Source organism: Dermacentor variabilis, chromosome 11 (genome assembly GCF_050947875.1).
Source record: "Dermacentor variabilis isolate Ectoservices chromosome 11, ASM5094787v1, whole genome shotgun sequence".
Classification (NCBI taxonomy): Eukaryota; Metazoa; Arthropoda; class Arachnida; order Ixodida; family Ixodidae; genus Dermacentor; species Dermacentor variabilis.
The window spans coordinates 31,286,175-31,307,597 of record NC_134578.1 but is presented as its reverse complement, the minus strand read 5'-3'; the positions used below and the strand labels follow the sequence as shown (position 1 = coordinate 31,307,597).

The following is a 21,423-nucleotide window of genomic DNA, read 5'->3' as shown; positions in this document are numbered from 1 at the left end:
ACATTCTTTTATACAATATTTTTTTATACTGATTCGTCTTACGTGACGGACAGCTTTCCTTGTTGGGTAGGCATAGAAATGCTAACGCATTAAAGAGCAAAACAGTAAAAAAAAAAACACGTTTGTCTGCTTTACGATCACAAATTTGCCTATCGCAAATTTGAGTTCCGCAGAAGCCAGTTGAATGCGCCTGCGCTTCGACTTGGCAGCTGCTCATTTTTCGACTCACCATCTGCTTTCAGCCCATTTTATTGTGCCAAGCGGTGGTGCCTACTTTGACACCGGCTGCGCTATAACGGAAAAGTGAGCCAATTATTGTATATTTCATTTCTGCCATTATTCCTCCCTCATTGTAAAATAAATTTTGGGCCCCGCCTTCTTCGCCTGCCTGTCAGTGACGTTATGAAGCAGTGAAAACTCACTCTACCCAAAATGACGCGGGCGCCCTGAATTTGCCCGATTATTTCGAACAAAAATAAAATCTTGATCATTCTACGCCTTTGTCGCAATTAGCCTTCCGCTAGCGGTCAAATTTCTTTCAGCCACGCCCACTGCGCCCATTAATCACGCGACATCATAAACCACGTAAGCTCACCACATAGAAATGAGGGGACGCACTGAAGATGCATCATTAGGCCGATAAGAACTGAAATTATTTTGGAACAGCCGGACAACGGCCAGTTCCCACAGGAATATAAGAGGGCTGCCCGCTCTGGTGCTGTCTGGTCAGCGCTACTGGTTAGAATGAAATTTTTTGCGTATAATACACCGTTGTGCGTGACAATATAACGTTTAAACTCGCCACGGTTGGCGATTGGGCGTGTTGGTAGAGCATATTAAAGGTTGGATTCCACAACATTTTGACGAGACACACAGAACGGAAACACACACCACAAAGCGCTACTTGCAACTATCGTTTTATTCCCTTGTCAATTATAGTATCACGACATCAATCAATTGTATCAATGTATCAATTATATCAATTATAGTATAGTATCAATTACAGTGTCAAGTATAACGTTGTCGAGCTCTTTCGGCGCGTATCTGGGGTTGCTCTGTCAACACTTTCCTTCGCCTAGGATCTGGATTAGCTGCAGTTCTAACTCGCCGTTGTGCGCCGCCTCGATTTTCGACCAACAATTGAAAGCTAATCATTGAGAAGTGGACCGGTTGGAGACCTTGGCACCGCTCTATTAATGCGCTTATTTATTCTCACCGCAGTACCTCGGCTCCACTGAAATTCTCTCTCAACTTCTGCGCGCTGCTCACTTTTTTTCAGGCAATTGTATAAGGAAAACATGTCAAGGTAGGCAACGTTGTTCGCTTAGAGGGAAAACGAAAATGACCTCTTGGAAACGAGGAGAGCGTTTGATTGGGCTGTTTGAACAACGTCGCGGGTCACCACCCGTACTTGCGTAGGCGGGCACGTGAATTTCACATCAGGAGATTGAAAGAAAATTAGAATCGAAAAAAAATCGCTGCCGACGCCACGTCACGATTCCTGTCGACGGTAATGCGTCAGCATAAAATAATTGCAGCGACACAACCTATTGCTGCCGTCGAAACGAGTTACGTATGAGGCGTCTACTGCAGCGGGAGTCCTTTGCCGCGCTTCCCTGAGAACACTTGGCGCCATCGGGTGCCGCTGCTGCGAAGCCCCCACGTGACCAACGAAATGCACGGCCCTACCGGTGCGCACGAACACTGAGCGTCGCGTAATGCGGCAACCTGGGTCCTCACTCGCGCTACTTTTTCGACACGCTGCGCCATCTAGTAGTGCCGCCAAGAGGCTCACGCGCGGAATGCGAGACGTGAACTGCGGCGCGCCGATGCCCGCAAACGCTGAGAATGGTTCCCTCCCTTGCCGCATGCTCTTACCCAGTGGTAGATACTCAGTGAACCAGGTTATCGAGACGTTCATTTAAGAGCGGCACATTTCTAGTGCCTTCATGGCGCAGGCCTCTGAAGCGTTGACGTGAGAGGCGTTCATTAAAAGCATGCATTAAAAGGGATGTTTTTCGTCATTGCAGAGTAGCACATTCCCAGCGACGCATACCTAGCTGCCTATATTGGCGCCTAAGGTGTTCATTGAAGAGTGGCGCACACCTACTGGCATATGGCCAGCGATCCAAGCTGACAACATAGAGAGGAATTATATAACATTTATTAGTGACCACTCAACGAAAATACTTGCAAACAATAAACGTTTCTCTCTCTCTCAGCACGAACTAACCAGCGATACAGGTAGGCGGGAAAACGATGAGGTATAAAGGAAGATACATAGATACATGGATATAAACATACACGCATAGCCCCCGAATAATGCACGAATTACCTAAAAAATGCTAAAGCATTAAATGTTTCTTGATACACGGCCCCAGCTATGCTTCGCACTTTAAAGCGAAAGCCCTTATTAGGTACTTGGCTCACGTCGCCTGGTTGGGCGTTATCGCACAACAAACAGTGACTGATACCCAGCGGCCCAATTTTTCCACCAGCGGCCCGGACTCACTAGGTGAGTGCGGGCCGCTGCCTCTGCGAGTAGACAACTCGGCCACTGGGCATGAGCCCCAATGGTCGTCTTGCTGCTGGCTGCTGTACGGTACATTTAAAATCTTGGGTCACTGATTATGTGCGATTAAACATGTGCCCAGGCAGACAGCTTCGGCGCTGCGTAATGGATGAATGTGTGTTGTTTAGTGGCGCAAGGGCGAGGTATGGCTAAAGAGCGCCATGCCAGTGTTGTAACATTGCAGTAGAGTGGTAAGTTCTATGATGTGGGCGTGACGTGGCTCTAAAGGGGCCTAAAGATAATCGCTGTAATGTGCGTGAAATATAAATGTAATAATATTATTGCAATGACTAACGATGTGTACTATGAGCATTAAAATGCATTGCGAAAAAATGATAGTTTATATAAAAAATGTCAGATACGAAAATTTTTTAGAGCACTACTGCCTCTCCAGAGCCATTGAAGCATAAGGGCCAGGAGGCATATGGTATTTAAAACTAGTAACGCAGCGGCATCTTCTGAAGAGAGGATGCGGTACGAAATTATTGGGCTAATAACATGTGAGGCACATTTCAGGAAACCTAGGACGGTATTAACATCAAAAAGCGGTACTGCTACGAGAAACATTACAGGATGAAGAGGAATGTGGTGCCGGGATGCCCGGGGAAAATGTCTCTTTCTCTCAGATTCGGCTTCCCGACACTTCAGGAGGACGTGGAGGACGGTCAGACTCTCACCATATCCACTACAGGATGAAGGTTCATTGCCAGTAAGTAGAACATTACGGGTGCCGAATGTGTGTCCTATTCTGAGACGACAGAATAGGACATCTGTTCGGCGTGATTTTTTGCGGAGGTCCAGAAACCTAGCTGTGGCTTTCTCACATATAGCTTATAATTTGAATCCGCGTCTCCCATACGTCGCCCGTGGATATGCACTTTCTTTCGTAAGCAAAGCGTCATATCTGTGGCAGCCACATCACCGGTAGGATTAACAGCTTGCGATGCGATTGCCGTGGCCATCTGGTCTGCCAGGTGCCCTTATGGCCAGGCACCCAGCATATAATGACATGCTGGCTAGACAGAGAAGATTTACACAGGACGGAATAGGGCTCATTAGGTAGGGAATATTCGTGCTTACAAAGTGACATCAAGGACTTCACGACGCATGGGTAGTCTGTATATATAACTGATTTTTGAAGTTTTCATTTTCATATATATGCTTTACAGCCGACAATAGTGAATAGGCGTCAGGCCTAAAGATGCCTGCAGTGCATCGGATTCGGAGAAGGATGGACCGAAGACTGCATAGGACATCCCATCATACGTCTTCGAAGCGTCTGTGTAGAACTAGAACATCTGTGTAGTTCTAGGAAATACATTCGCATTTAGAGCTCTGGAGCGTGCTTTTCTTCTAGAAACCATATGTCTCATTCTGCCACCTGCCATTCTCAAGCGGTAACAGCTTGGGGACGTATTCTGAAACGTTCGCGTCCGCGAAAGTTTCGCCCTGGCCACGCCTCCGCCAACGCGATCTCCGTGATTGGAGATTTTAACGAAACCGGAAATTAAACAGCGCCATATAGTAGTTCCGGCCTACGTCATTTTAACGTCATGGTGTGGATGGGTGCTCTCGACATGCATTGAATAAATGAACACGTCTTTTGGCATCTCTTGGCGTTCGGTTGGTAGTGGAGTGTAGTAGAGGTAAGGTAGGTGGTAGTTTATAGTAGCCTTCTTGGTGGCGTTTTACACGCGTTGTTTTGCGGCCGATGTTTGTTGATTCATATAAAATAAAACATTTCACACCTCCTTATTCAATTTATTTTACCTAAAGAGGCCGTAAGCAACACGTAGTCAGTGCGCAGAACCCGTACTGCGGCCCCTACACTCGAAAACAACACAACCGAGGCGCTCTGCACTCGCCGGGCTCGACCTCTCATGCGATGTGAAGCGTTCGAGAGCGCGCGTTAGTAGTGCACGCTGACGTCACGGGTAAGCAGTCGCTTGGCTTATTGAATGTGACTTTCGCGGCGGCGAAACTTTCGTGGAAGGCGAACGTTTCAGAAATGGTTGGACACATTAGGCGATGTTCTAGGAGTGGGACATGACATTTCATCACTAAGCCTCCCGCCAACGCCGCGAGAAAAGCTGTCTTACCGAGGGACAACCAGGGAAAAGCGTAGCACACGTGATAGCAGTAACGGTATTAGATCATGGACATTCGTGATTAGAGTGCATATTGAGACAATATGTGAGGCTGATGTATGTTCTCTGAAGATGGAGTGACCACTTATTTGATTCTATCTAGAAGCTTTCAAAGGAGTCAGACAAGGAGACACAATCTCTCCAATGCTATTCACTGCGTGCTTGGAAGAAATATTCAAACTGTTAAACTGGGAAGGTTCGGGAGTAAGAATCGACGGCGAGTACCTCAGCATCCTTTGGTTTGCCGATGACATTGTTCTATTCCGAAAGACTGCAGACGAGTTACAAAAATGATTGAGGACTTTAACAGGCAGAGTATACGAGTGGGAACCCGCCGTGGTTGCTCAGTGGCTATGGTGTTGGGCTGCTGAGCACGAGGTCGCGGGATCGAATCCCGGCCACGGCGGCCGCATTTCGATGGGGGCGAAATGCGAAAACACCCGTGTGCTTAGATTTAGGTGCATGTTAAAGAACCCCAGGTGGTCAAAATTTCCCGAGTCCTCCACTACGGCGTGCCTCATAATCAGAACGTGGTTTTGGCACGTAAAGCCCCAAATATTATTATTATTATACGAGTGGGGCTGAAGATTAATATGCAGAAGACAAAAATAATGATGAATAGCGGAGCAAGGGAACAAGAATTCAGGACCGCTAGCCAGCCTCTAGAGTCTGTGAAGGAGTACGTTTACCTAGATCAGCTATTCACAGGGAACCTTCAGCATGAGAAGGAAATTCGCCGAAGAATAAAAATGAGTTGGATCACATACGGCAGACATCGTAAGCACCGGACTGGAAGCTTACCGTTATAATTGAAAAGGAAGGTATACAATCAGTGCATTTTACCGGTGCTGACATATGGGGCAGAGACTTGGAGACTGACAAACAAGCTTGAGAACAAGTTGAGGACCTCGCAAAGAGCGATGGAAGAACTATTGCTAGGCATAACGTTAAGAGACAGAAAGAGAGCTGCTTGGATTGGAGAGCAAACTGGTATAGACGATATTCTAATTGACATCAAGAGAAAAAACTGGCGCTGTGCAGGTAATGTAATGCGTAGAGTAGATAACCGTTGGACCATTAGGGTGACAGAATGGGCACCAAGAGAAAGGAAGCGTAGCAGAGGACGACAGAAGACTAGCTGGAGCAACGAAATGAGGAAACTTGCGGGTGCTAGTTGGAATCGGTTGCCGCAGGACAGGGATAATTGGAGATCGCGGGGAGAGGCCTTCGTAATGAAATGGACATAAAATAGGCTGCTGCTACTGCTGATGATAATGATAAGATTTCAATAAGGCTACTTCTGAAGGCGCAAGTGGCTAAGCGGATACCTAGACTGTGGACGGGAGCTAGCATTTTTAGCACGCTCGAGGCAGCAGAGTTACATATAACGCCAGCATAGTGCAGTCGTAATCGAATTAGGCTCTTCTAAAGATTCATTGAAGACTTCCTGTTGCTACCTCATGTGTGCGCTAATATTTTGAGTAAGTTAATTGTTTTTAGACATGCCTCTTTGAAATATTTTATGTGTGGAATAAAAGTAAGCGTAGAGTCAAGTGTAATACCTAGAAATTTGTGATCTTTGCTAACAGACATTTGTTGTCCACACAATTCTAAACAAGGCTCGGTAACAAGATATATCTCTTTCTCGTAAAATGAACAAAAGAGCTGTTATGGAAGTTTAACTTAAATGTATTTTTGTCTGCCCAGTTATAAACCTTGTTCAAGCCCTGCTGTACTTGGTTCTCGCATACTGTGAGGTTACAGAATTTGTAGCCTATTTGAATTTCGTCCATGTAGAGAGACTAAAAAATGGCTGGTGGTGATGAAGCATGGAGTGTGGTCATCTTAACGATTAAGAGTGTGTAGCTTAGCATGCTTCCCTGTGGCACACCAGTTTACTGTGTATATGAACGTGGCAATACGTTGTCGATTTTGACCCGGGAGGTGCGATTGGACAAATACCTTTCCATTAGGTTTAGCATATTGCCACGGATGCCCAATCTCGACAAGTCTCTGAAGATTTCGTAGCGCCGCGTTGTGTTATACGTCTTCTCCATATCGAGGAATATCGATAATAAAGACTGCTTGTGTGCAACTGTGGATCTTCCCTCTCTGAAGCTAGATTAATAGCAATCATACATTTTTTTTAGTACGAGGAAAGGTATCAGTTAGCGATTAATAATTGTTTCAAATAGTTTACAAAGGTAGTTGTAAGAGCTGTCGGGCGGTAACTTTCCACCGAGCTGGAGTCTTTGCGCTGCTTCAAAAGAGGGACTACAATCGCTTCTTTCAATGGGGATGGAAGGCATCCGCCACCAAATAGTACTTAAAAGGGCGAGTAGTGTGACTAGTGTGTCTGCAAGATTTTGATCATACCATGCATGACTCTGTCAGGCCCCAGCTTTTCCATGCAATTAAGGTAGCTCTCAACTCGGCAGCACTGAAGGTCCGGTCATATGGTTCGTTCTGTCTGCATTTACGTACGACTGCCTCGCATTCTTCTATTTGTTTGTATTTAAGGAAGAATGGAGAATAATGGATTGAGCATGACACACGCTCAAAGTGCTCCCTAAGAGAATCTGTCTGGTCTTGCAAGGTATTCCCTTGGTCGTTTACCGGAAGCAACAGATGGATTTATTTCCCTCTTAGCTTCCTGAAGACATTTCAGACTTTCGCATCCTGTGTGTGTGAGTTTATACCCGAGAGGAACCTCACCTTGCATTCTCTCTTTGCCCGATGGTGTGTCCACCCACCCTGTGATTTCATTTTTTAAATTGAATTAGATTTTCTGCATTTGACGATCCATGTAATATGCTTCACGTCTTCTTCTACCTGTTTCGCGCCTCTCTGGAGTCTTCTTTTCTCCAGGGAGCCCATCTTGTACGTTTACCACCATTCGTTTGTGGGATAAAGTTTTCGGCTGCATCAATATAAAACGGTGAATTGTCTACAGTGCCATCTTTATAAAACTGTTTATAAAATCTTGCTTTAGATAAGTTCATTCTTAATAATGCTCCCAGTCCGCCGATTATAATTTCCATCGAGGAATATGGGGAGGGTTCTCATGCAGAGTTATCAGGTCCACAGTTACAGCAAAGTGGTCACTTCCAAAAATTTATTGATGACGTTCCCAGAAGAGAAGTAGAGCCAATTGCTAAATCTATCGATGAATACAGGTTGTGTTGGATGCTGTGTATGTCGGCTTGTTTTTAGTAAACAAGCAGGTACTAGAGTTCAGAAGCAAATTATCAATCAATCGACCTCGCGCGTCGAATTTTGAGTGTCCTCACATTTTATCGTAGATATAAAAATTATCCACGGGTCTGTTCATCAATGAGGTTATAGAAATCGCTTCTTCTGATGTTATAGTTACGGGCTATGTATAGAGAACACACAGTGACCAGTTTGTGAAAATAGATTGCCAGAACCGACACTGCCTCAAGGGGCATCTCAACGGCAGCTTGTTGACAAGCTACAGACTTTTCGGCAACTATTGCTCCAACGCCGGAGGCGTAAGCTCGTCGGGGTCTTTCTGGAAGATGGTGACATTGCGAAGAAAGTTAGTGTTTATAGGTTTCTGATGTGTCTGTTGAAGCCACCGCAACATTCGATTATGTTTGTGTAGTTCTCTAATATGGTCAACGTTATGAAGAAGTCCTATAACATTTAATTGTAGTATTTGGGTATCCATTATGATAAATGTATTTTGTGTTGTCTCTTTAAAAGAGGAAGATGAGCTCACGGCACCTTTCCAGGCGCCGTGACGCGAGGTATACCTATGGTGGCGAGAATCTCGCCGCTCCTTGGGCGCTGGCGGCGACGTTTGGCTGCACGCTGTGTCCATCGCCTTTTGCGAAGAGTTGGAGACACGCTCTTGTGAGCGCTATATGCTTGTCGCGAAGGCCTCGACACGTCGGACGAGGCCTTGAAAGCCACCGGCTCGGAGGTTGATGGCCCCCTTCTGCTGAGGTAGCGGAGCAGCGCCAGCTGCAGCCGCCGCGGGGGGGGGGGGGGCAGATGACGTCAGCGCCGGCTCACTGCGTTTGGGCCGAACAGCCGCCGGAAACCGTTGTGTCGCTGGCTCTTGACGCGTCACATGGGTAAAGGTGTTCTTGGGCAGGTAGGATACCCGCCTGCGTGCCTCCTGTTTTCCTTCAACGAAATTCTTATAATTCATTTTTTTTTTCAAATGATCGGCAGGACCGCGAGTATGCTGTCTGCTCCCCATCACAGTTTACACTGTGGAGAGAGCTTTCAGACAATTCAGGAGTGTAGTCATGAGCACTGCATTTCGCACAGGTTTGGTGACCTCGACAGCTCTGTGAATATTGTTTGAAGCGCAGCAATTTGAAACATCAGAGCGGATTTGGCAGGTATAGCCTAACACAAAGCTTGATGTGCTCGGCCTCGATGGACTCGGGCAGAACACTGAAGCAGAAGGGATCAGGTGCTCGGTCTGGATTTCCTTGTGGCCACGGCTCATTTTAATTCGTTTAGCAATGATGACGTTCTGCTCCCTGAAGCCCTCCACGACTTGACCTCCAGCTGGCTACAGTAAATCATGATCGGAGACAATGCCACGGGGCGTATTCATAATGTGGCGCGGGGTTTTGGTTATTTGGCATTCCCAAATGATACTAGTTTGGGCAGTTTTTCATATTGTTTCTGGTTTCGGAGCTCCAACAGGAGGTCCCCATCCTTGTGATCCTGGATGCTTTACAACCTGTGCTAAAAACTTCAGTAGAAGGCTTTGAAGCGAGGAATCGTGCAATTTTTTGCACTGGTTTGTCTGGCTTTGCAGAATGAAAACCGGGGAAGGATTCTTTTTGACGACCAAAAAACTCGAACAACTCATCAGGGAGTGATCAGGTAGTGGTTGGAAGGAACCAGTCATACGTGAGTGTACTTTACGGCTGTAACGCCAGCCACCCACCATCGAGTCGTACGAGGGGATGCTGCTGGACCATTGAAACAGGTCCTGCAAATGCCAGCTGTATGTTATCACTATAACCGAATATGATATAACCTAGGCGTGCTACTCACACAGGGTTAAGCCTCGCTGCCCAGAAAGCCGGAAGTAATGCATAAGAGAGGAAAGAACAGGAAAGCTTAAAAGTTGGAGAGAAATACAAAGATTCGAGAGGAGAATAGGAAGAGGCAACGACCGATTTGCCCCGGATGGATGAGTCAGGAGGTTCCGCGTAGGTGAAGAGGCGTGTTGCCTCCACCGAGGGTCCTTAAAGGCCGAGACACTCAGTATGAGCTCAACCCCCAGGATCCCCTTTTCTCCGGACACGGCTATGCCGCGCAAGGTTAGACGCTGGATGTTCCAACCTCATGTGCTCGGGCAGGTGGTGTCGCAACACACCAAACGCCTGCAGACGCAGACGCCCTTGCGGGATTGAGCGCTACGTATGCAACATCGTTGTGCGCCCATTCTTGCTCGATTCCCCAGAATATCTGTGCCAACAAGACACAAGGGGAATGCAGTGCCCAATACAAATGCAGTCCGCAACACAAAACTCCGCTACAAGCGCGGAAACATGATGGGTACAGCAATTGTAACAAAGTTGCATTGAGGATACAAGCGATAGTGGGTGTCGTTAGGGAGTTTAACTAGGTGATACCGATTACAGCGAGGTCTACTGAGTCGTCGCATTATTTGGCATTGCGGTTGCCATTGATATTACCCCTTTCTTGTGTTTAGTGATGTGTCCATTGTGTCTATAATGTTTGGTGATTCACGGACGGCATGGGTATATCCATCAGGTTGCAGAAGGCTAAAGCTTAATTCGACACCCATCTTCGATAGTTTCTGCAATGATGTTGATATTATTCGCCTGCTGGCTCGCGATTGCCAAAGCTTTATCTAGTTCTTTTTCCAGAGCTTTGTGACACCTCCAGGTGCATTGTAACATTTTCCTTCATAGTGACATATTATTAAGGGGCTATTCTCCCCACCACGTTTGTCATTACAACATATTCACACACTAAATATAAAAAAAAACCGGTACTTGCCCGGGCTTTGCCACGGAAAGTTCACGAAGTAGATGTCCGATGCGGTGAAGATAGCAGGCACTAACAGCACAGGTTGGCGTTTTGATGTCCCCTTTTCTCGGTAGGCGTTGGAGATGTTGTCGCGGATTCCATAAGGAACCCTGTCCAGTTGTAGTATGTATCCATCCTCTGTGGTTACATGGGTGGTCTCGCAGGGGTAGCCGCGATGTTCTATCAACTCGCACTGCAGTATGGGGGATGTGAGAATGAGCCGATTTTGTTCGTAATAGTACAGCAAAGATGTTTGTGCGAAGACTTGAGATTTCAAACCGATCCCTCTCTTTATGAGCTTTATCAGCCACCCTTCTTTAAGCGGCCTCTCACCAGGTCTCGCGATTTTGAGGTAACGAGCACCACGCATGCAATCCGTGCTAAAGATCTTCTCTGCTAGGTAAGACATCCCTGCTCACTACGGAAAGAGCTTAAATTTCGAACCGAAAGCCCTTCGCTTTTGTCCTTGTGGGCCACGCGTTCCCAGTCGGACTCCCAGTGCCTATGTACTGGGAGCCCACCTACGTACTGGGAGCCCACTGCTGTGACGCCGCTCGTAGTGACACATGACTATGGCCCATGACTAGTGACATAGACAACATATGGTATTTGTATAATCTGTTGCTTCAATAGGCAAATTAAACTTTAGAGAAATAATAAAACAAACAAACCGAATGTCGGCATGTTCTTGTTGTCCTTCACACCGCAGAATGTGAGATGTACTTGCGTTTTCTTTGCTTCCCACTTCGTGCGCTCGCGCGCGCACACAACGAAAGTATGTCATCTTCTACGTGTTTCAGCGCGTGATCGTGCTATTGACCCACTTAGGTCTGCCCTAGTATTTTCGTAGCACTGATTTGTACAGCTAGTCAGGTGTTCTCCTGCACAGCGCGTAAAATCGTGTGCGGCGCGAAACGATACAAACACAACAGCTCGCGGGCGACGCCGTCAGCACAAGTGCGCCGCGTAAAAAAAAAGCTAAGAAAAAAAAATGAAGGAGCGGCCTGTGACGTTTACCTCACGAAATCCTCGCGCGGAGAAAACGCAGCGCAAGAATATCGCTTGCGGAGGCTAGACGGGACAAGAGGGCAGAGTGTCTCTCTTGGAAGCGATCTCGCCTCCTCAAATCATGCGTTCACGGCACTGGAATATTTCCAGCTCGGCCATTATTGAACCACTTTTCAAAATTCTTGCGCATAATCGAAATTTGCTATATGCCCTGGCGAAGGGCCCTTTAAGACCACTTTAAGGCAAACTCGTTTGAGAATGCACTCCAGTAAGCTCTATTATGAATGTGCTAACCTTGGTCTATGCCAGCCCATTCTGCAGCGCGGTTCAAATCAATCCTCACCATTAGTATACACTTGTATTACCAGGTCTCCTTGAGTTTAAAAAGGTAGTGGAAACCAACTTGGTAAGTCGCGATTGGGCCGCGCAACTGCTGACAGCTTTTCTAAGGCCAAGACCCGCCAACAGCTGTGGACACTCCTGCTCTTCCTTTAAATTAGCATCATCTCCGGTCATTATGCCTTGTTTCTTTGATTGCGTTTCTCTTCACTTCTTATCTGGTCTATTTCTATAAGCGATAACATCCTGTTTTTCTGGAGTGGATGAAAAAGGACGAACTGGGAAACGGGACCAAAGATAGCCTCGACGTCATTTCGAAAGCTGGGCACATTCATTGCTAAAGTGGCGTCATTTTCTATAACGTGTTACCTTTATGTTCCTTACATTCTTAGGTTCAATGACGTTACGTGATGCCGCTAGGTGACTGCGTTAATTTAACCCAGGCAGCTATGCCACTTGATGCATCTCCCCTAATCAGGTGAAACAAAGCAGCCAAGAATAGCGAGACAACCTCTGGCAAAAATAAATGGCCCTACTTTGAATGGGTTGGGCCTAATTTGCTATGTCAAATTAAATAGATTTAGGGTCAGTAGCCACGGAGGTATCGGCGACAATAAACAGATGTACCCCAGTGCTCATTTTCCCGCACGTTTTGGTAATATTCAAGTGATCGTGAACGTCCCTGATTTAGTCGAGCGGAGGTCGGCTGAGTCAATGCAGTCGAAATTGAAGTGGACTCAGAGATCACACAGACACAGCCAGCAATATACAACTGAAAATGCCATAGCACAGAGCTACACTGGGCAAGCACCATAACGAAAGGCACTGCTACAACGCACGGATGCCGCTAATCCTTTAAGCAGTTTTATTACAGCGAAGCTGTTAACCTCTAGTAGGTCGAGATTTTCGTGTCCGTCAGCAAAGAAAAAAAGGAGAAAGAAAGAAAGAAAGAAAGAAAGAAAGAAAGAAAGAAAGAAAGAAAGAAAGAAAGAAAGAAAGAAAGAAATTGAACAGAAAAATAGTACATATCTCCTTTGGAATCAGACATACCGCACATAGCTCAGTATACATTTCAAAAAAACGAAAGCGCAAAACAAGTGCCAAAACCGCATGACGGATGGTATGGCGTCTGTGAAGAATGCGAGGCAGGTTTCTTCTCCCCCCGCGTGTTCCTCGATATAAATTAGAGTTCCTGTGGGAAAGGGGCAACGTTAGTATACAATACAATAAGTGACGTCACCACACTTCATATATGAAAGGAAGACCTGCTTAGCTACTCGTTCAGTTCATGCGAAGAGTGCGAAATCGTAATGCTCAAGAACATTATCGTGCTGCGACTAGGCAGAAGAATAAAACATTTCATATCCCCATCGACGGCATTTGAGTGGTTTTCTAAAAGATTCGCTGGCCATCCAATTTCGTAAGGTCGGGATGGCGAGTGTATTTTTTATCAATTTCGTAATAAGAGGCAAAATTAAAAAAAAATAATATAACGGCAAAGTCGGTGCATTTACACGCATAACCGCGATCTGATTGGGAGGGACGCCGTAGTGGGATACTGCGAATTAATTTGGCCACCTGGGCTTCTTTAGCGTACCCATGAAGTAAGCGAGCATCATTTCTGCATTTCTCTCTCATTGAAATGTGGCTGCCACAGACGGATTCGAACCAGCTACCTTAGCTAGTGCAGTGCAACTCCATTGGTATTGGGAAACCCTAGCAAGTGCAAAATTAAATCGGTGCGTGGGCCCAATGAAGTCAGCTGGTTGCACCATCTATGCGCATATATAAATTTGCCGTTATTGTTTTTATGAAAATTTGTTGCCTAGGCCATCCACATTACAAGGCGTGGGCCTTCGTTAAAAAGAAACGTAACCTCGCCCTCCCCCCACCCTGAACAGCACGGCAAGCATAAGCAAAGTTTCTCACCGGTGTTAGCCGAGCTTCCAACGCCAAGTCTTCACTCACTGGTGGAAGTGAGGCAGCTGCCAGGTTTACAAACACAAAGATCCACGTGAAAGTTCCGTGCGAACTCATGATTGCCGCTGAAGTAGTTAAATATCCGCAACCTTCACGCGCATTCAGTCAATACTAACTTGCCTAGAGGTGAGGTTTGACAGCGGGAATGAAACAAGGATACGACGCAACGAAAATCACAGGCAAGTGCTGGCTGCCAAATGGAAGTTTACTTGAAGTGCACCAGCCATTTTATACCTTTCCCTGTGTAAGCTTGCGTACGCGGGTCACATATACAAAAGCAAAATCCGCAAAATTTCGCGCCGTTGAACCTCCTTTCATATTATGAGCCAATTAGCCCTCATCAAGGTCTCACAGACACATTCGTCCGTATTTTTGAACTGCGAACTGAGTCGACGTTAACAGCTGTGTAGCCTGCGCTGCTTTCTCTCACATGGCCGTTTTGGTGTCGACCATCAGCGGCAAATATGTGGGCAATAAACTTTCACTGGCGGAAATGCAATAAAAGAAATCGATAAAGACGCATGAGTATAGTTTCAATCACCCGTGTCGAAACGGGCTTTCACGTGGGTTTCCAGAGTTGACGCTGGGTTTACAGCCCCCACTCCGGAAAAATCATGTACAACGGGGCATACGCACACTAGCATTGCATGCAGTTAGGGCTTCAAAAATATTACCTCCGTTCACGCCGCAGCCAAAGAGGCTGATAGCGTAACAACTTGGCCTTTCTTAACGGCACACGAGAATTATAGTAGTGAGTGATGGGGAAACGTTGGTTCCAGATAGGGATAGAGCGAAAACAGGGGCGAAACGCAGGGAGGTCAACCAGATTAAGGGACCGCTTGGCTACTTTGCGCAGGAGGATGGCATAAGGGCCGAAATATGAGAAAGCAAAACGCGATAGTTCTCATAGGCTATAGTTTTCGATCAGGCCCGTTCCTTTAAAAAGCGCAGAAGGGGTTTTAAAGCAATTCGAGCATACTAATGCCTATTAATGCGTACTCCTACCTCATAGGATGGCCACAAGTCTAGAACGTGAAGTTTGTGAGTAAACGGAGATGATAGCCCGCCTTCTGCGTGATTATCGTCGTTTCAATTTACAATAAAAAATTCTCAACAACACCGTCGACAAGATTGACAGCAGTCTCCTTACGGAAGCCAGAATTCTTGGACCCTGGTCCTGGCTGACGACGCTGCCAAAGTAACCCTGAAGCACCCACACTAGCAATGGTTTCACTAACGCCGACGCTTCTGAGCGCGTTTCGTGTGGTTCACTGTTGCGGACACCATGATTCAATAGTTCAGTGGTTTCCTGCAGCTTTTAACGTTTATGTTAGCTTTTGTTGCCTCGTGTGCGCATTTGTTTGCTTCGATGGAAGACCTGAAGCTGGAAGCGCGTCATTCACCTGTAACTAACACGCATTGCTCACAACTGGCATGATAACTTTTTATTTCTCAGAGATTCCGTATTCACGATGTACTATCAAGCTCAGAATGAGCTACGATGCGCGAGCGCTCAGCCACGCGTTTTGCGTAGTTGCTTGTACAGAGTGCGATAGTACAGTCGAACTCTTGAAAAATGAATGCCTGAGCAACGGTATGAGCTGTATAACAAAGGATTTCGCATAAGAATGCAAATATTTATCTCTCGTTTGTGTTCGGAACGCGTCTACAGAGGTGACCACTACAGCGAATTTTTTCGTACAACGAAGCACTCGTCAAGTGACTACTTAAGGTTACCTTCTGCCCAATCATCACGAAAGTCATGTGTTGTTAACAATAAATATAGGCACCTCCGATAGCTAATTTTTGTTGATTTACTAAGAACGCAAGTTGCGCCAGCGCCACTTCCCCCCGTGGCCACCACAGAGCTATGGTGCGCATAGTAAGGGCCGGTCGACGCCAACAACAAGGATCGCTTGGAAGGGTCCAGACACCGCGCGCTAATTACTACATCGCTATGCGCCACGGGAAGAGCTGAAATTTCAAACCGAACGCCGTTCGCATTTCTCCTTGCGGGCGCCGTGCTCCAAGCCGGGCTCCCAGTGGGCCTACGTACTGGAACCCCACTGCTGTGACGCCGCTCGTAGTGACACGTGACTTCGGGAACTATTCAAGACAACATATGGTATTTGCGTAATATGTTGCTTCAACAGAGCAAACTTTAGAGTAATAATAAAACAAACAAACCGAATGTCGGCGCGTTCTTGCTGTACTTCGCGCCGCAGCAAGGGAGATTCCCTTCCCTTTTCTCTGCTTGTTCCCGCTTCGTGCACAAGCGCGCCCAGAGAAGGAAAGTGTGTCATGTTCTACGTACACCAGTGCGCGATCGTGCTATATGACCCGCTTATATCTGCCCCAGTATTCGTGTAGCACTGATTTATAACGGCAGTCAGGTGTTCTCGCGCACAGCGCATGAAATCGTGTGCTGCGCGAAACGAGACAAACGAAACAGCTCGCGTGCGACGCCGTCAGCACAAGTGCCCCTCGCAACAAAAGAGCGAGGGAAAAAAATGAAATCCGCCTGATGAATCGCGCAGAAAGGAATAAGCGAGTCAATTAAACAAAAAACCATCAGGTTATGTTAAACTACTGTTTTAATTTGCTGGACCTGATTAGCGTGCTCTGTGGTTAGCTGTAATAATAATATATGGGGTTTTACGTGCCAAAACCACTTTCTGATTATGAGGCACGCCGTAGCGGGGAACTCAGGAAATTTTGACCGCCTGGGGTTCTTTAACGTGCACCTAAATCTAAGTACACGGGTGTTTTCGCATTTCGCCCCCGTCGAAATGCGGCCACCGTGACCGGGATTCGATCCCGCGACCTCGTGCTCAGCAGCCTAACACCATAGCCACTGAGCAACCACGGCGGGTCGCTCTGTGGTTAGCTGTATGCGGTGCGCGACATTTGCAGCGATGTTACCTGCATAACGAAAGATTTTATGGGTCTAAAGCACTTCGTTATAATCGCGTTGGAATCGCAGTTTCCCTTGTAACAGGCACCATCAAGTTTTAACAGCGAGTAACCCACCTAAACATAATAATAAGAAAAACGACTCGTCGTCGCTTTTTCAGTCGTGATTTGTCATCTTTGCTAATAAATAACCCTCGGCGCTTTTGGCGCACAATAAATCCCAACAACTACCTCTATGTAGCTCTTGCAAATACCAATTGTTCTCCTGTTACTTAATCCGAATGTGCTAAGTTATTAAATGATTCATTCTCATCAGCTTTTATTCTTGAGGATATTACTATATGCTCTAACATTGATGTTGTCTCCGGTACTAACATAACTGAAATAATAATTGACGAAGCTGGTATGTTATCTTTACTTGGAAAACTAAAAACTTCAGCTGCATTTGATCGCAATGGCTTCAACAACAAAATACTTAAACATATTTTTTCTGGTATCTATCGTTGCTTGGCAGCCATCTTTTCTCCATCATTATCATCAGGCACCATTCCTCAGGACTGGGTAATAGCAAAAGTAGTGCCCATATTTATATAAGGGTATCGCTCGTCCCCGCTTAACTACAGACCCATATCTTTAACTACTACAATCTGTAAACTCTTGAAACACATTTTGCACTCACAAATAATTACATATTTAGAGGAACACAATATCATCTTCAAGTACCAGCAAGGTTTTCGGAAGGGCTTCTCATGCGAAACACAACTTGCAGGATTTACTCAGGATTTACACTCATCATTGGACACCGGCATCAAAATTGACGCCATATTCCTTGACTTCTCAAAAGCGTTCGATCAAGTTCCCCACCAGCGGCTCTTACTAAAAGTTAGACAGTTTAATATTCACCCACTTGTTCTGGCGTGGCTGCAAGCCTTCCTCTCCAGTAGACAACAGTTCACGTCGGTCAATAACTTTAACTCTCCTTTAGTCCCAGTGTCATCTGGTGTTACTCAAGGAAGCGTGATTGCCCCATTGCTTTTCCTAATTCATATTAATGACTTACCCTCCTCCGTCAAATCCAAAGTTAGGCTATTCGCTGACGATTGCGGTATTTACCGCAACATCTGTTCTGAAGCTGACCGCCAATCTCTGCAAACTGACCTTGACTCCTTAACTTCGTGCTGCACAACTTGGCTAATGACACTAAATCCTTGAAAAACTAAGTTGATGCCTTTAATTAAGAAAGCTTCTCGCATTCCAACGTCTTACTTGCTAAATAATACTCAGTGGAACTTACGACCATGTGCAAAAATCTTGGTGTTAACTTTCAGTCTGACCTGTCCTGGCATTACCAAAATAACGTCACCCTTGCTTCAGCAAACCACTCACTTCGGTTTCTTAAACGTAAATTGAAACACATCCCATCGCGCTTACGTGAACTGGCTTACATCACTTTAATCCACACTAAAATAGAATATGCCTCAGCCATTTGAGATCCCGATCAAGACTATATTATTAAAAACATCGAAGCCCTGCAGAACCTTGCTGTGCGTTTTATTTTCTCGAATTACACACGTCACACCAGCGTCACTTCATTGAAGAATCGTGCTGAACTGCCAGTGTTATTATGTCGCCGTAAAACCACTCGCTTATCACTTCTTCAGAAGCTCTACCATCACACACCACTTCGCGAGGACTTCTTTAGGCCACTCCCTACCATCTTTCCCCGCCGTGTCCATCCTTGTAAAATCGAACGCTTCATGTGTCCCACACTAAATTATGCTAGATCGTTCATACCGCTCACAATAAGCGAGTGGAATAACTTGGCATCAGACATCGCAACCGTCACCGACATAAATGAGTTTCAGAAACTCCTAGTATTAGCAGTGGCAATCGCACTCGCTCATGCGGAGTGTGCGCAAAGGGACTCGGTCGTGGTCACGGACTCCCAGGAGGCATGTTGCATGTTTCTCAAGGAGCACGTCACTGCGGCTAGCCTCGCGATAATCCCCAAATCCTTCAACCACCATCATCACCTACTCTGGTGCCTGGGCCACGCAGGGGTACAGGGGAACGAAAAGGCTAACGCGTTAGCTCGAGGGTTCACTAACCGAGCGACGGCGTCCTCTTATAACCACCCGCACTATCCCTCACAAAATTCCACCAATTTAAATGCCATCATCATCATCATCATCATCATCATCATCATCATCATCATCATCATCATCATCCTGGTTACGCCCACTGCAGGGCAAATGCCTCTCCCATACTTCTCCAACAACCCCGGTCATGTACTAAATGTGGCCATGCCGTCCCTGCAAACTTCTTAATCTCATCTGCCCACCTAACTTTCTGCCGCCCCCTGCTGCGCTTCCCTTTCCTTGGAATCCAGTCCGTAACCCTTAATGACCATCGGTTATCTTCCGTCCTCATTACATGTCCTGCCCATGCCCATTTCTTTTTCTTGATTTCAACTAAGATGTCATTAACTCGCGTTTGTGCCCTCACCCAATCTGCTCTTTTCTTATCCCTTAAAGTTACACCTGTCATTCTTCTTTCCATAGCTCGTTGCGTCGTCCTCAATTTGAGTAGGACACTTTTCGTAAGCCTCCAGGTTTCTGCCCCGTAGGTGAGTACTGGTAAGACACAGCTATTATACACTTTTCTCTTGAGGGATAAGTGCAAGCTGCAGTTCATGATCTGAGAATGCCTGCCAAACGCACCCCAGCCCATTCTTATCCTTCTGATTATTTCCGTCTCATGATCCGGATCCGCCGTCACTACCTGCCCTAAGTAGATGTATTCCCTTGCCACTTCCAGTGCCTCGCTACAAATAGTAAATTGCTGTTCTCTTCCGAGACTGTTGAACATTACTTTAGTTTTCTGCAGATTAATTTTGAGACCCACTCTTCTGCTTTGCCTCTCCAGGTCAGTTAGCATGTATTGCAATGCAATGCATGCATGCACAGACATCCTTGCTCACCAGCGCGGAGTCCGCAGAAGACACCCGCCGCCTCACCCACAACTTAGCGGGGAAGAGGCTGCCGATTGGCGTAAAATACAGACCGGGGTATTCCCTCATATAAAATTGCTAAATGCCATGTATCCCATTCGTTATAGAGCCAACTGTCCTTGGTGCGGTGGCATACCTACTTTAATATACATAACCTGGGAGTGCACTAAGCACCCTCATAGGCCAAATATCAGTAACACAATGGAGCAGTGGGAGGCACAGCTCGCCCGCTCCGACCTCGCAGGACAAAATTCCTTAATTAGCCAGGTCAGGCAGGCGGCAGAGGCCAGTGGGGCCCTGGACTGAGGGACTCCGACCAGCCCTCCTTCAAATCTTTTCCATTTCAGTAAAGCTTCTATCTATCTATCTATCTATCTATCTATCTATCTATCTATCTATCTATCTATCTATCTATCTATCTATCTATCTATCTATCTATCTATCTATCTATCTATCTATCTATCTATCTATCTATCTATCTATCTATCTATCTATCTAATCATGAAAGAAAGTGCGTAAGCCTTTCATGTTTCGTGTCCTCCCCCCATTTTTTACACTACAAATGGTGTTAAAAATGTTCTTTGCTACTGTGTAACATGCATATTTTTATGGATATTGTTCCTATTTTTACTGCGGTGATTTGCCTTTTCTTTTTCAGTTCACGTGTTGTGTTGTTTTCTTATTTGTTATACATTATTGGCGCGTGCGCTTTCGATGAACCAGATTACCGTCCATTTTTGTGTGCTCGTGATTTGTATTCTCTTTTTGCACACTTCTGATTATTATTAGTACTACGGCGATCTTATTGGCATTGTATTATCATTATTTTTTGTGATTATATGTTATCAGTTCCTGTGTTTTTTGTCGACCTATTACTCATCTGTATGCGTTACTGCACCTCCTCCCCCTTATGTAATACCCTCATGCGAGAGTGCCTTTAGGAGTATTCTGAAATAAATAAATAAATAAATAAATAAATAAATAAATAAATAAATAAATAAATAAATAAATAAATAAATAATAAATAAATAAATAAATAAATAAATGCGCAGGCTGCATGTCAATGAAAAAGAGTTCCTAAGAACGAGAATCGTTCAGTGTTCCGCTCGTGTTCCCGAAGAAGAATATTGTCTGTCGCTTCGCGACTTTTTCGCTGCCAACATTAGCCTTACAGCCACTGTGCTCAAAATGATTCAATAGCTAGCATCGGCGGTTTCGACTAGCTTTTAACGTGCACTTCGCTCGCTCTTCACTCTGTTTCCGCCCTAAGTTCGATGCTGTGCTTTCCTGAAGTGCTTCGGACCGTAAAGCCAGAGCGGGCAGTCTGTACTTGTAGCGACCACGTGCACAGTGTGCACTGTTCAAGGTGCACCAATGCCGTCTGCACACTGGAGTGTGTAAGCGGC

General features: G+C 45.9%; 1 protein-coding gene across 1 annotated transcript in view; it reads right to left on the bottom strand.

The window, feature by feature from the left end:
* LOC142563187 (gastric triacylglycerol lipase-like) overlaps positions 1-14,151 on the bottom strand; it is a 40,046-nt gene extending 25,895 nt beyond the window's left edge. Inside the window, exons 1-2 of the mRNA XM_075673738.1 lie at positions 14,044-14,151; positions 10,738-10,960 (exon numbers count right to left, since the gene is read on the bottom strand). Of these exons, the coding sequence (XP_075529853.1) occupies positions 10,738-10,960; positions 14,044-14,151 (331 nt within the window). The remainder of the gene's footprint in view (positions 1-10,737; positions 10,961-14,043) is intronic.
* Positions 14,152-21,423: the final 7,272 nt, after the last annotated feature.